Source organism: Rana temporaria, chromosome 1 (assembly GCF_905171775.1).
Source record: "Rana temporaria chromosome 1, aRanTem1.1, whole genome shotgun sequence".
In the NCBI taxonomy this organism is placed as follows: Eukaryota; Metazoa; Chordata; class Amphibia; order Anura; family Ranidae; genus Rana; species Rana temporaria.
Window position 1 is genome coordinate 442,927,024 of NC_053489.1, and position 16,130 is coordinate 442,943,153.

At 44.1% G+C, this 16,130-nt stretch overlaps 2 protein-coding genes across 3 annotated transcripts in view; one reads left to right on the forward strand and one right to left on the reverse strand.

Annotated features, from left to right (window-relative positions):
• The window catches only part of CCDC158 (coiled-coil domain containing 158), a 138,314-nt gene that overhangs the window by 105,231 nt on the left and 16,953 nt on the right, over positions 1-16,130 (reverse strand). For both annotated transcript variants that reach the window (XM_040326782.1, XM_040326773.1), the window contains exon 2: positions 7,076-7,118. In XM_040326782.1, coding sequence (XP_040182716.1) covers positions 7,076-7,118 — 43 coding nt within the window. The remainder of the gene's footprint in view (positions 1-7,075; positions 7,119-16,130) is intronic.
• Positions 977-5,995, forward strand: LOC120915941. Its single transcript, XM_040326792.1, has 2 exons — positions 977-1,865; positions 5,191-5,995. The coding sequence occupies exons 1-2, from the start codon at positions 1,157-1,159 to the stop codon at positions 5,766-5,768; spliced, it is 1,287 nt and encodes a 428-aa protein (XP_040182726.1). The 5' UTR covers positions 977-1,156; the 3' UTR covers positions 5,769-5,995.

The window sequence follows — 16,130 nt, forward strand, 5'->3', positions numbered from 1 at the left end:
TATTACTGTTACAAATTTTGGCTATATTACATATAAGCACATGTGGTATAAAGTGTTTTGTTCACATAGGTATCAGCTCCTAAAATCTGTGATTATATGGCTGATGATTTTATGTATTAAACCGGATCTTTACTGCATTTAAGCACCACAAACCAAAAACACAATTTAATAAATTTTCTTTTTTTTTCCATTTTCATTTTCTTTAGTCTAAGAAAACTCCATGTAGCAAAACGAGGGGGGGATTTTGGGACTTTGAAAGAAGCACATCATAGATGTGTTTCCATCCCGGGTTCAGTAATGAAGAAATTATGAATTTTGGGACTTTAAATGAAGCAGTTGACTGTTAGGGGCTGAGATAAAAATGACAAATTTTATTGCATAAATATATGGTGATAATATAAACTCCATGTTTTCATCCATGTCTTCATGCTTTATTTTGTTGTGAAATGACTTTGGAACCCCCCAGCATTTCTGGCTGTAGTCATCTTGAGTAAGGGCAATTGTTTTTAGTAGCATTTACTTCCTGGAACCCACCTGCCCCTAGCTCAAGCATGCATGAACGAGAGTGTGCTTAGCTGAGAAAACCCCTCCTCCTCTCCTCCCCTCCTGAAGACTCCTGGGAAGTATGACATCATTTGTCTAGGCAAGAAACCAGGAAGTTAACTGAAAAAAGAAATATACTTTCCTATCTATTTACTAATGCTAGCAGCATGAGGATTAAAAATAATCAATGTAGATTGGGAGAGTAAAGTTCCACTTTAAGTCATATAGTGCTGCACTTTTTGGATTAATATTAGGGCAATCGGTATTGCCAGCCTTGGGAAACAACCTTAAAATGAATTCCATTATACACTACTTTAGCTCACAACATATATCCTTAAAACATGTTTCTATTTAACAGGAATGGAAAGGGGGCATTAATTAGTGCCCACATCATGGGATTGTGGCCGGCGGAACAACCATGAAATAAAAAAAAAAAAAAAAAATGGTCAACTGAAAGTACTGTAGCTGGCAGCTTGGGCGGGAAAAACGTGACTTTCAAAGGATGAGTCATGTTGCTGGGCAAAATAGGCTTCTGAGTCACGTGTTTCCCGGGTTTTTAGCAGGTGTTTGAACTCACGTGTTTCCCGGGCTTTCTGCATGTGTTTGAATTCACATGTTTCCCGGGCTTTGTACACGTGCGGGGGGCTATATAAAGCCCACTGCTCGGAAGGTTTTTCAGTCAGGGCCTATACGGCATAGTGTGCTTCCCCCCCCCTCTTTCTCTATCTTTTATCTCCTCTTACCTCAGGTCATGAAGGATCTCATCAGGCGAATCCTGGAGCGAGCAGCGGAGGACGGCGGGGAAGAATGGCTGAAGAAGTGCCTGGCAGAGATGGAGTCGGAACCTGCCCTTGTCGCGGAGGAAGATGGAGAGGTTGCGGGTCCGTCGGATGCTTTCCAGCAACCGCTGCTGCCTCAGACACCATCTCTCCCTTACAGGTGTTCCAGGACCCAGCCACCCGAGCGCTCCCTTGCTGTCTCTGCGGCCCGTGAAGATGAGGTTTCCAGCCTGGGCGGAACTTCCGACACCACCCCTCAACGCAGCAGCCTGCGGATACAGAAGAAGAAGAGGACGGCCTCTCCATCTCCAGTGCGCGTCACGACGGGGAGGGGTAGAGGCCGTCAATCACCAGTGAAGGGAAGGAGGGATCTTTTTTCTTTGCAGGTTCCTATGGAGGAGCAGACAGCGTCACCAGTGGCCAGGCAGACTCAGCTGGACAATGTGACGGCGCCTCAGCGGCTAGAATTCCTTTCTAGGCCGGCTAGCAGCTCACAGAGAAATGACAGCTCAGCGTCCCAAGCTGGAGCAGCGACATCTAGTGGTGAGTTAGCAAACCAATTGATTTTCAAACAACTATTGGAATCTGTTAATAAATTACAAAATGTCATTTCTAGTCAGTCACAATTATCCCCTGCTAATGTGTGGTCTGCACAGGCTTTACCTAACATTTCTCAGTCTGTTAGTGCCGTTAATGATAGTATTTTTGATTCTTTTCTTAATAATCCTACTTCCTCTCAGATCCCTGAAATTTCTTTTAAAGAGCCTCTCCCATGTGAAATCTCTCCTTTGGGTTTTCACTTGACCACAAATATAAAAGAAAAAATTTGGAAAGGCGACTTTATTGAATTATTGACTCTACTCCCTGGTAAGGAATTTTCGGGGAAAAGTGACAATAAAAAGGATGAGTTATCAGAAGATAGACGTCGCACTGCACCAAAATCTTTTTACAATTGGTTACAAGCCTTTTGTATTTATTCTGCTATCTTAGGTGAAAAATCCCCAGATAAGTGCAGTGGTCTATTCCAACATTTGGAGAATATACTGGAAGCGTATAGGAATTTTGGAGGTTTCGGGTGGTATAATTATGATGAATCATTTCGTCAAAAAATGTCAGTTTATCCTAATTTAAGATGGGGTATGAAGGATGTAGGTTTATGGTTGAACCTTATCCTCCCCCAGAAACCAGTTTTTTCAAGACAGTTACCAACACAGAATGTACCGCCCACTTATAAAAAAGGTATTTGTTATGCATTCAATGAATCACAGTGCAAATGGTCAACGTCGTGCCGATACAAGCACGAGTGTTCCTTTTGTTTCGGGACTCATCCCGTCTCAAAATGTTTCAAAAGAAATTTTCCTGCCCAGGGTAGGGAAAACTCCAAAGGCTTGCACTCCGGTGAATCTGCAAAACATGTACCCGTGGCTAATGCGGTACCCAGACAGGGAGAAAGCTGAGGTTTTAATTAAGGGATTTTCCTCAGGTTTCACTCTTCCAATTTTTTCTGGGGTCGGCTGCAGCCTAGTAAGTAACTTGAAATCGGTATTGATGCATAGCGAGGTGGTGAGGAAAAAATTAATTAAAGAAATTACAGCTGGTAGGGTCGCGGGTCCTTTTGTTTCTCCTCCATTTAAGAATTTTCGTATTTCCCCTTTGGGCATTGTACCCAAAAAGGAGCCCAATTCTTATCGTCTAATTCATCACCTTTCATACCCAAAGGGTGATTCATTGAACGATGAGATTGATGATTCTTTGGCTTCTGTATCTTATGCAAGTTTTGACGACGCAATTAGGCTAATAAAGACATTTGGTAACGGGGCCTTGTTAGCAAAGACAGATATTGAATCTGCATTCAGACTCCTCCCCATTGCACCGGAATGTTTTAATTCTTTAGGTTTCTGTTTTGAGGAAAAATATTTTTACGATATGTGTCTCCCTATGGGGTGTTCCTTATCGTGTAGATATTTTGAGACTTTTGCTTCCTTTTTGCAATGGGTCGTCTCATATGAGGCAGGCTACAACGGGATTATCCACTATTTGGATGACTTTCTGCTTGTAGGACCCCCTGATTCTCCAATTTGTCTTTTAATGCTAAAATTATTTTTGAACATTTCTGAGTTTTTTTGGTGTACCAATTGCCACTGAAAAAACAGTTTTTCCGGTCACGTTTATAGAATTCCTTGGGATCAGTATTGATACTAGGTTGTGTCAATATCAGCTCCCTTTGGTTAAAATAACTAGGATTCAGAATACGATTTGTCTGTTTTTACGTCGTAAAAAAGTATTGTTAAAGGAGCTACAGTCTTTTCTAGGTCTACTGGCTTTCGCCACCAGGGTGATGCCAGTTGGCAGAATTTTTTCTAGGCGATTGTCTATGGCCATGTCTGGCCTTAAATCCCCGTTTTCCCATATCCGTCTTACTTCAGATCTGAAAGATGACCTTTTGGTTTGGTCGCAATTTTTATCCGATTATAATGGTCGTACTTTTTTCCAAGAAGATTTTATTTTTTCAGCCGATCTTGATCTTTACACAGATGCAGCAGGTTCGCTAGGTTTCGCAGCAATCTGGGGCACTCATTGGTGCTGCGGTTCTTGGCCCCCATTCTGGGTTGCCAATAAGGCAACCAAGAATATAGTTCTACTCGAGTTATTCCCCATAGTAGTTGCTTTTGAGCTATGGGGAAAATTTTTCGCGAACAAACGAATTTTAGTACATTCAGATAATAAGGGTGTTATCTTCGCTTTAAACTGTCTCTCTTCTAAATCCATATTCGTTATAAAATTATTAAGATATCTTGTTTTACTATGTTTAAGGTTTAATATTTGGGTGAAAGCAAAACATGTTCCTGGAAAAAGTAATCTGATAGCTGATAGCCTGTCTCGTTTTCAGATGGCTCGTTTCAGACAGCTTTTTCCAGAAGTGGATCAGGTTGGATGCACCTGCCCGAGTCAGCTTTGGGATCTGATTTAGCCCCTATTGTTTCGGCTATCAGGGGCTCGATTGCTTCCAAAACATGGATCGAGTATTCGGTTGCATGGAGAAAGTGGCTCTTGTTCGCCGATGAATTGGGTTTAGCTGGTTTCTCATGTACTGAACAAACGGTCCTTGCTTTTCTTTGTTCACTTATGCAACAGAAGTTATCTTTTAATTATATCAACAAGAGCCTAGCAGGAATTTCCTTTTTTCTAAAATTGCACAATCTCCCAGCGTGTAACAGTTTCTTTTCGGTTCGTCAGGCTTTAAAAGGATATAGAAGACAGACGTTTACACCTGATACACGTAGGCCCGTTTCATTAGACCTTTTAAAAAAAAATTTGTTTAAATACATCTAAGGTGTGTATTTCGGAATTCGAAGCATTATTATTTCATACAGCATTTGTGCTAATTTTCTTTGCGGCTCTTCGAATTTCTGAGCTAGTCCCTAATAATAAAAAAAGTAGTTCGGGTTTAAAATTTAGTGAAATATGCGTTTCCCAGGGACAGGTTCGGGTTTTTATTAGTAAATCCAAAACGGATGTGGTAGGAAAAGGTCATTGGCTCACGTTACATGCATGTGGAGATCATATCATTTGCCCTTATTTAGTCATTTCCAGATACATTTCCGTAAGACCTTCTTGTATAGGTAATTTTCTGGTTCATTTAGATTCGTCCCCATTAACAAGGTTTCAATTTTCTGCCATTTTCAGGCGATGCCTGATTTCTTTAGGCCTTGGTCATTTAAAATTCTCATCCCATTCATTCCGTATCGGAGCTGCTACGGAAGCTGCTAGGTTGGGCCTCCATGAGTCTGTGATTATGAGTTTGGGTAGATGGGAGTCAAAGAGGTTTGGTTTATATATACGTCCTAATCTTTCTCTCTGATTCTAGGTTCATTATCCTCCATCTGGATCATTGGACATTCATTTGTTCATTGGGCTCACATCCGGGCGTGTCAACGATGTTACTCTTCTAATCTGTCTTTGCCTCCTGACTCTTTTAAGATTTTTTGGAAAGGTATTCGTGGTTTGCGTTGGGACAATCTTTGTCACCACATTTCTAATTTATCTCACAGTTTACCATATCCTGATATTCTAATAATCCACCTTGGGGGTAATGACATAGGAAAGTATTCAACTCTAGATTTGATCTTTAAGATTAAGCGCGATTTGCAGCATATTCATTTGTCCTTTCCTAGTACTAAAATAATTTTTTCTGAAATGATTCCGCGTTTTCTCTGGCTATCTTTCCCGGAGAATAGGTCTCTGGAGAAGATTCGGAGGCGTGTTAATCATTCAATTGAGAAATTTATGCCTATATTGAACAGTTTTTCATATAGGCATACTGAGTTGGAAGGAGGTTTTTCTGGTCTCTATAGGTCGGATGGTATCCACCTATCTGACATAGGTTTGGATATCTTCAATTCGGATCTCCAGAATATGGTAGAAATGGCCACGGTGCTGGGGTAGGCCGTTTTTTGTCAGCTGACAAAATCCGGCTGGTGGGGACTTTGTATTTATTAGTTATGGTATTCGCTCGAGTTCTATGACTGAGCGAGATCTTAAGAGATGATTAAAGTTTGGAAAATGTTATATTAAGAATTTAAATAATATTAAAAATGTTACTATTAGAATTTTAGTAATATTAAATGGAATATTTATGATTATATAGATTTATTTATACCAATAACGGTGCCGCGGCCATTTCTATTACCAATAAAAAAAAAAAAAAAAAAAATTGAAATGAATTTATTTATTTATTCAATAAAGTTATTTAAATTATTTTGGTCTATGTTTTATTCAAATCATTAGAAGTTAAGTTGTCTGGTTCGGCCTACACTCCCATGGAAAGGGGGCATTAATTAGTGCCCACATCATGGGATTGTGGCCGGCGGAACAACCATGAAATAAAAAAAAAAAAAAAAAATGGTCAACTGAAAGTACTGTAGCTGGCAGCTTGGGCGGGAAAAACGTGACTTTCAAAGGATGAGTCATGTTGCTGGGCAAAATAGGCTTCTGAGTCACGTGTTTCCCGGGTTTTTAGCAGGTGTTTGAACTCACGTGTTTCCCGGGCTTTCTGCATGTGTTTGAATTCACATGTTTCCCGGGCTTTGTACACGTGCGGGGGGCTATATAAAGCCCACTGCTCGGAAGGTTTTTCAGTCAGGGCCTATACGGCATAGTGTGCTTCCCCTCCCTCCCTCCCTGTCGCAGCACCTTATGTGGTATGTCACCCTTAAAATCAAGGGGGGACTTTGTATTTATTAGTTATGGTATTCGCTCGAGTTCTATGACTGAGCGAGATCTTAAGAGATGATTAAAGTTTGGAAAATGTTATATTAAGAATTTAAATAATATTAAAAATGTTACTATTAGAATTTTAGTAATATTAAATGGAATATTTATGATTATATAGATTTATTTATACCAATAACGGTGCCGCGGCCATTTCTATTACCAATAAAAAAAAAAAAAAAAAAAATTGAAATGAATTTATTTATTTATTCAATAAAGTTATTTAAATTATTTTGGTCTATGTTTTATTCAAATCATTAGAAGTTAAGTTGTCTGGTTCGGCCTACACTCCCATGGTATGGCACACAACCGAGTCAAAACAAAGTCATTCATTCCTATATAAAATTAGATAGCTAGCTTTGTTGTTCAAGTTTGCACAATGTGTTTTTTTACTAACCCACCACTCAAGCAATTTACAGAATGCTAACACTCTTCTTCTAAGGCGTATTTATATGCATTAGTCACAGTTTTATTGTTAGTACCTCAACGTAAGAAGGTTTCTGCTCGCCATTGCCCTGGCAACATCTGAAAAAGAAAAGACATCTTGTTACATGGTTCCAAGTATAGATGACGTGGGAAATAAGTAAAACTGAAGCCTGTAATCTACCATCTGTTTGACATCCTTGTTCTGTGTCCTTCTATTATGCCCCTACAACAGGGCAGAAATCGTTTTTATTCAAGTGGCACCCACATAACATAGGAATTTTTTTTCATAAATATCCACTGCCCACCTATCTTTAGTGGAATTGTGTAGGTAGCCATTGGTTCCATTAGTGTCCAATATGCAAAATAGCTGGGTTACCTAATGGTTCAGATTTCTTATGTAAGCTGTGCTCCCTAATGCAGGACATGCATCAATCCAAACACATTGTTCACAAATCAAACCTAACAATCTTCGATTTGTTTTCACTGCAATTTTTACTGTTATTTCACGAATGAATTGAAGATGAAAGTGATCTGGTAGACTCGAAAATGTTGGCCATTTTCAAGCTGATTATGAAATGCATAGTGGTTGCCTGTTGCAATTGCAGTTCAGTTCCTCACAGACCCCTTTCACACTGAGGAGTTTTTCAGGCGGTACAGTGCTGAAAATAGCGCTGCTATACCGCCTGAAAAACTCCTGCCCAGCAACCTCAATGTGAAAGCCCGAGGGCTTTCACATTGAGGCGATGCGCTGGCAGGAGAGAAAAAAATCTCCTGCAAGCAGCATCTTTGGAGTGGTGAGAGGAGCGGTATGTATGCTACTCCTTCACCGCTCCTTCCCATTTAAAACAATGGTAAACCGTGGTAATCCTGCTCACATCATAGGCGCATTGCGGGCGGTATTAACCCTTTATCGGCCGCTAGTGAGGGTTAATACCGCTCCGCTAGCGGCCGAATCCCGCGGCAAATCTGACGGTATAGCGCCGCTATTTTTAGCGGCGCCTCCCGCCCCAGTGTGAAAGGGGCCTAAAGAAACAGGAAGTCTTGCCTTTGTTAATAAAGTTTCATATTGAACAACATAAAGTTTTTACCTCAGTTACAGAAACCATTTTAGTCCTGTTGCAGATAAGTGAAGGTCTTAAAATTTGCCTCTAGATACACAAATGCCTGTAAGTCTATTTATTATTTTCTAAAGCTCATTTTACACTTGGACTGCACTGTTATGTGTTTGATATATGATTATTTTCAGCTTTCTGTATAGTAATGTTTAGGCCTCATGCACACGGCAGTAGCTTTGCAGAGAGTTTTTCAACTTTTTTCAACATTTTTGCAATAGCGTTTTTTAGCATTTATTAGAATATTTTAGTGTTTTTCCACGTTAGCGTTTTTTTTAAAGATTTTTTTTTTCTTTTTCAATGGATGAAAAACTTTAAAAACTGCTGGTGAGTGAAGTTTTTAAGCGTTTATGAGCGTTATGGCCCTTTCATACGGGGCTGTCCGTGTGCGGGCTCCGCTTTAGCTCAGTGGGGTTCACTCCGTCGATCCCCGCTGAGCAGGCAGATGACAGGTCTGTCTCTGCACACTGTGCAGGGACTGACCTGTCAGAGCACCGCTCTCCCCTATGGGGGATCGGATGACGACGGACCGTAGAGTCCGTCGTCATCCTATCCGCCAGACGGATGGAAAAGTAGGGTTTTCCTCCGTCACACTTTGGCGGATCGGAACGGGTCGGATGCAGGGGGCCCAAATCAGGGTTGCCAGCCTCAGTAAAACCAGGGACAGTATGTAAAAATCTGTGTTTTTTTAAAAATCCCAAAATTATAGCTGCCCCGCCTCTCCAGTACATTTTTAGTGTGTGTACTGTATATTGTGTGTGTGTTTGTATACTGTGTGGCCCCATAATCTATTGCCTGGGGGCCCCATAATCTCCTATTGCCCGGGGGCCCCATAAAAACCCAATGCTATTTCTGTCTGTTTTGTTAACTGGCTATCAGCTGAAGGATAGTAGGACAGCACAGCACAGCAACAGCTGCCATTAGATCAGTATGCGTGTTTTATGAAAGCGCATCAAAGAGATGGTATGCAGGAGTTTGATGCACTTTCATGAAAACATTTGTTCCAATAGAGTTTAACGGTAGTGTGCCTGAAAACACATGTGTAGCGCTACCCCCGCAGGTGCCGCTGGTTTGTTTTTGGGATCGGCATATTGAGTTACCTTGATATGGCCCAGGGGTGCAGTTGTAGAGACAAACAGTGAGCGAAGGTCCAGACAGTAAATAAAGGGTTTTTCCAATGCTTTATTTTCCAGGCCAACACAGCCAACATCAACATAAATTGGGAAGGACGAGGTTGATGAAGAGAGAAAGAGAGAACCTTGCAGTGTCAGGCCTGGATATTAAATGGAGCAGTCAGTACTGCTCTGTATAGTACCAATTTGTAACTCGTCGCCACTCCAACTGAGTGGGTAAAGTGCCCCCGGACAGACCCCTTTTTTATATAAGCCTGGCAGCCGAGATGTCACTCAAGATTTTCTGGGAGGAAACAGGCCTGAACACAGGCCTGGCTCTAGAGCCTCTGCCACAGGCCAATTACAATAACTGAGCTAGGTAGATAAGTGGAGCGAATCCTCCCAGTAGATTTCTGCATTGGTCACCAGATGACAGCAAACATACCTGTCAGTACTCTGGTCACCAGATCCCCAATTGGTTTGTTCAGGCTCTGTTGGACGACCTGCCTCCGGGTCCCCCTCAAACCGACTCCCCAATTGTACAGCACCCAGCCCGGGATCCTTTCAACAGAACCGGGAACCCAGCATGTCACTGGGGTCCCCTCGTACCTCCGGATGAGTGTCCGCGTAGCCTGCAGTTTTAGCCAGGTGGGCCACACCGGCGGGGTGCATGGATGCGAAAATTTTAGAGCACATGACACCCGTCACAGATATACTCCTCTCCAGCACACCCCATAAGGGAAAAAGCTCCTCTGATTGGCTGCTGGAGAAACTTACTCCGCCAGAACCCCTCTGGCGCCAACTGCTGGCCAGGGATGGCTTTGCATCCCTGGACCACAGACTGACCCAGTGGACATTTCTGGAATGACAGAAGTCCCAAAATGTAAACAAATTGTGAATAGGAGCAAAGTAACTCTCCTATTCCCCATTAACTTTAGCGTAGTGCCCATACTGAAAGTAAGGGGGCGCTACACATGTAATTGTTTCCATAAAACGCACAGCAAATGCAATGAACATGCAGGTGAATATACAGGGAGTTTAGAGACTGCGATGTAAATGAGTCCTCAGGGAAATATGTCCATGTCACTGACATCTCCCTGGAAATGCTGGCTATCACCATAACCCCGTTCCTTTTACTCCACATGCTGGGAGTTGTAGTGCTACCTGAAACTTGTTGCTCCTCTGATTCCAGTCAGAGCATGATGAGACCTGTAGCCTTCGCCCCAATCACCTCTCCAGGCAGCCCACGAGGTCCCAGATCTCCTTGTACTCCTCGGTGATGGGCTTCCTTCTGGTCCTCTCCTCCGCCGCCTTCTCTTTCTTCTCACCCATGCTCTTTTTTCCCTCCTTCTTGGGTCCCATCACGCCATGATACCTTCACCCACCACTGCGCCATCTACAGCATCCTGATGCTAGGCAACCACGGAGGAGGAGCAGCAGCCGGACACAGATGCTGGGATGGTAGGTTGGGCGGGCTTCAGTAGGGGCAGGGTTTTCTGAGCAGGGAGCGATGCTGCTGCTGGTTCCTATAATGAACACACCAGTGCACGCTAGGTCCTGTGCTCATTCCCAGGTCCTAAAAAGTTTGTCGCCAACTGGTGAATTCCAGCAAGTGGCGTTCAGTCCGCCCCTGCGCGAGTGTGCTCACACTAGCGCCCCTGCCCACACACAAGGAGAGGAGGAGGGAGGGGAGAACTCCGGTACTTTGGTGACTCCCAACTCTGTGGCGCCTGGGTGTACCCGCCCAGGATTTGCCCTGGTAGCAGCATCTGCAGAAGCTGCAGTATATGAAGCTGAAGCTGTTTTAGAAGAGGATTCACTTCAAGAGTTTGCAGAGATAGCTACTCACTATCCAGTACAAAGGACTTATGAGAATGTTCAGAATCATGCTCTGGAACAAAAGACATCACCAGAGAGAGAAGAAATCAGATGGAGAAGAGACGCTGGAGCTGCTTTAATAAATTACTTTGTCAAAAACCTGTGTGCTGTTTTTATTTTTGAAACTTTTTTGGGGGTGAATGGGTAGGGGTACAATGTCCCTCATACTCGTTCACATAGGGTTGTGGTCAGGATCTGGGGGCCCCATCTTAAAGGGGGATTTCAGATTTCGATAAGCCCCCCGCCTGCAGACCCTGACAACCGACCATCAGGGTTGTCGGGAAGAGGCCCTTGTCCTCATCAACATGGGAACAAGGTGCTTTGGTGTGGGGGACACCCCTGCCCCCGAAAGCCCCCATCCCCCCATGTTGAGGGCATGTGGCCTGGTATGGTCTAGGGGGTGCTTGCTTCCGGACCTGCTGGGCTGCATGCTCGGAAAAGGGTCTAGTATGGATTTTGGGGGGGACCCCACGCCAATTTTTTGGGCATGGGGGTTTCCCTTAAAATTCATACCAGACTGAAGGGTTTGTTATGCTCTTGGGGGGAACCCCACGCCAGTTTTTTTTCTTCATTTTGGCGAGGGTCCCCTTTCAAGATCCTCAGCGCACAAGCCGCACCGCAAGTTGGATCATCATTATCCAAATTGTGGTGTGACTTCTTTTCAAATCAATGAGCTCTCATAAGGAACCACTGATTTTGAATAGAGGCAGAGAAACGCTGCTAAAAGCTAACATGGCTTAACGTGCATTTACGCCAATGCAAAAAGCACGTTTTACAGCCACCTTTTCCTGGTGTTGGTAGTGGCGCTGCAGCTCATTTTTTGGAATGCCCCGTGTGCATGAGGCATAAAAGTTGATTCAACTGCTCAGAGCACGGTCTAAAGTTACCCAAGGGGTGCATGTGAGGTCTTGGCGTGCTACTAGGGAACTTGGGTTTATAACCACAAATAGGGTATATGTAACATAACTATGACAGAGGTTCATTCAACAAGACAAGAAGGAAGACCAGCAATCAGTCTTTGGCGTGGTACCTGGTTAGCGAGGGAGTTGGTGCTTTGACCATAGCTCCCAACTGTCCCTGATTTCGAGGGGCAGTCCCTGATTTGGAGCAATGTCCCTCTCTACCTCTTTCTTCCTCATATTCCCCTCATTTTGGTCTGATTCATATAGTCTTATCACTTATAACTTTTCGTCTTTCAAAAAGTGTTTCCTAGTGCTAAACCTTTCATCCAATTTCCAAAAGCTAATATAAAGGAATAGTAGTGGTAAAAAAAATCCTTTGTAGATTTAATAAACCTTTTTTTGGTTAATTCTCCTTTAAGGGTGTGTGGCAGGGGGCGTGCCCTATGCCCAGGGCTTTTTTTCAGGGGGAACTCAGTTCCACCACCTCTGGCTCAGACCCTTTGGTGCCTGCTCACCACAATCACTTGTACACACAGAAGTCTGGTTTTTGTGTTTACAAGTGACAGCTCTGCACTCTGTGTGTAACTCCCTGAACTCTACACTCTGTATGTAATGCAATCCTGTTATTTAATGCTCCTTTAAGACCTTTCTACTGTTTGTGAAATTTGAATGGGGTCGTGGTTGAGTTCCTGCACCTATTTTTTGAGAAAAAAATCTCTGCCTATGCCTACATATGTGTCATGGATCTGCCACTTAAGGGTTAATGGTGCAGACTGATTTCAGTGATTAACAGCAGGCTGCCCTATTTAAACACCTCAGCAGCACAGTGTCTTTGCTGCCTGATCTGCAGTTCTGACGTGGATCCTATCTGAGACCTGTTTGCTATCTGAAACCTGATTTGAACACTGAACTTGGCTTGTTTTGACTACTCTACCTGAAACCTGATTTGAACACCGAACCCGGCTTGTCTGACTCCTCTCATCTCTCCTATCCTGACCCGGCTCCGTTTGACCATCCGCCTGCTTGACTTCACTGCTGCCAGATCCACCTGCTTGTTTACCGACCATTCTTCAGTCATCTTTCTGCACGATCACCTGTTATGACCCGGCTTGTTTGACCCTGCTTTCCCGGTATACCTGAACTATTACTAACTTGTGCCGCTGTAGTCGCAGCTTCTGTGCGGGTCGCTGACCCATCCTACCTAAACTGTTACTAACTTGTGCCGCTGTAGTCGCAGCTTCTGTGCGGGTCGCTGACCCATCCTCCACTGTACGTTCAGCATCTACTTGCCAGAGGTATTCGTCCACCTGCTTCTACACATCACCACCCGGCACTCCTACCCTTCTGTGCTCCGAGCCCGCTGTCCCATATCCAGTGGCTCGCGAACCAGAGTCGTAAGAGAGGCTACCCTGCATCAGACTCTGGAAACCAGGTACTTAACAGTATCAGGCAGCCATGACAGAGTCTGCAGGCGTAGTTCCGGCTATGGAAGAGGTGTGTAAACACTTAGCATCACTTACCCAGGCTGTTAAAAACCTACAAGATGGCTACCTGAGATTGGAGGGGCAGGTTCAGAACTTATCAGCTTCTGGGGACGCAACTTCAGCATCCACCGCTAGATCATCGTCATCTGCGGGTCCGTCAGTTTTGATGTTGCCACCTGAACCCAGGGTTCCCATGCCCGAACGATTCTCCGGGGATCGAACTAAGTTCCGGGACTTCCGAAACGCATGTCAGTTATACTTTGCTTTGCAACCCCGAACCTTTTCTTTGGAAGCCACTAAAGTGGGATTTGTCGTTTCCCTACTCCAAGGGGAACCCCAAAATTGGGCACATCGCTTGTTAGAGGAGAACGGTGTCCAGACAGAGACTTTGCTAAACTTCTTCCAGACTATGGCACAGCTCTACGACGACCCGCAAAGGACTGCTACTGCTGAAGCTGCTTTACTCGCTCTCCAACAGGGGCGTAGAGCAGTGGAGGACTATGTTACTGATTTCCGCCGCTGGAGTGCGGACACCCAGTGGAATAGCGCAGCCTTGCGCCACCAATTTCGCTTAGGTCTGTCTGAAGCCTTAAAGGATGAATTGGCCCGCATTGGGGTACCTGACACCCTGGATGATCTGATTGACAAAGCCGTTCAGATCGACCGACTACTAAGGGAACGCCGAGCGGAACGATCCTCTCAACAGAGTCGCCCAGTCTGGGTCACCACCAGGACTCCCTTGCCTCCTTCTCGTTTTCCACCACCTGTTTCTTCCAATTCTGCTGGTCCACCCATGGATACTTCAGAACCCATGCAAATAGGCGTGATGCGACCCACCTTGCCACCTGAAGAACGCACACGCCGCTGTCAGCTAAACCTGTGTCTATATTGCGGTGAAGCCGGTCACTACGTACACAATTGTCCCGTCAAAATATGTAAGTTCCGTTCTTCAGTTCCTGGTAACATCTCTGCTATTACTACCAACCCCAACCATCCCCCTCTCCTTCTTTCCTTACAGCTTCCGGGAAAGACGGTGTCGGTCAACGCTATCGTTGATTCAGGGGCATGCAGTTGTTTCATCGATTCCTCATTTGCCGATCTGCATAACATTCCCGTCCACACAAAGGACTTTAGACTTTCCGTTTTTTTGGCTGATGGCTCACACATCAAGTCTGGGCAAGTGACCCATGAGACCCTTCCTTTACCTGCTATTACTTCATCCAATCATAAGGAACTTTTAATTTTGGACGTCATTTCATCTCCTTTGTTTCCAGTAATCCTGGGTATACCCTGGCTTCAGGTACACAATCCTCAAATTGACTGGACATCTAAAAATCTTTCGTTCCCATCTCATTACTGTCAGGAACACTGTTTTCCCGAACGTCCTAAACCATCTTCTGCCCTGCTGTGCTTAAACACTGACCCAAGTTTGATTCAATCCATCCCCAAACCCTACCATGGATTTCTGGATGTCTTCAGTAAGAAAGGGGCAGATTCCCTTCCACCTCATCGGCCGTACGATTGTCCGATTGATCTTCTTCCAGGGGCCGAGATCCCTTTCGGACGAATTTTCCCACTTTCTGAAAAAGAACAAGACGCGTTAAAAATCTACCTTGACGAGAATTTGGAAAAGGGATTTATCCGCCCGTCCACTTCACCAGCAGGTGCCGGAATATTTTTCGTCACAAAGAAGGACCAAACTCTCCGTCCCTGTATTGACTACCGGGAACTCAACAAAGTCACCGTGAAAAATCGTTACCCTCTACCTTTAATACCTGAACTTTTCCAAAAATTAAGATTTGCCGTTATCTTTACAAAATTAGACCTAAGGGGAGCGTATAATTTAATACGTATCAAGGATGGACATGAGTGGAAAACAGCATTCCGTACCCGCTATGGCCATTACGAATATTTGGTCATGCCCTTCGGGCTATGTAATGCGCCCGCTACTTTTCAGCACTTCGTCAACGACGTATTCCGAGATTTTTTGGACATTTTTGTAATCGTGTATCTAGATGACATACTGATTTTCTCCCGTTCCTTGGAGGAGCACCGAGAACATGTCTGTAAGGTTCTGGATCGCCTCCGTCAGCACAGTTTATATGCGAAAGCTGAAAAATGCGAGTTTGAACAGCAAACCATCCAATTCTTAGGCCTGGTAATTTCCCCTACAGGAATTGAGATGGATCAAAAGAAGGTATCTGCAATCTTAGACTGGCCAACACCCTTGGATAAAAAAGGGGTGCAGCGTTTCATTGGATTCGCAAACTTCTATAGAAAATTTATTAGAGGGTTTTCGGCTATTGTGGCCCCTATCACACAACTCACGAAACAAAATCTTCGTTTCTGTTGGAACCCTGAAGCGCAGAAGGCCTTTGACATTTTAAAAAGACTCTTTACTTCAGCTCCGATCCTTAGACATCCCAATCCAACGTTACCTTTCCTTCTTGAGGTCAATGCCTCCGAAGTTGCGGTAGGAGCCGTTCTCTCTCAGTGCTTGGGGGACAAAGATTTAATACACCCAGTGGGATTCTTCTCTCGAAAGCTTTCCCCCACAGAAAAGAACTATGATGTAGGAGATCGAGAACTACTGGCCATTAAGACAGCTCTAGAGGAATGGAGA

Bases quoted from the DNA above. Each gene is read 5' to 3' on its own strand.
- LOC120915941 (XM_040326792.1), top strand. From the start codon at position 1,157: ATGTTTCCCGGGCTTTGTACACGTGCGGGGGGCTATATAAAGCCCACT. The intron at 1,866-5,190 runs GTGAGTTAGCAA...CTCTGATTCTAG, and splicing joins TGGAGCAGCGACATCTAGTG to GTTCATTATCCTCCATCTGG.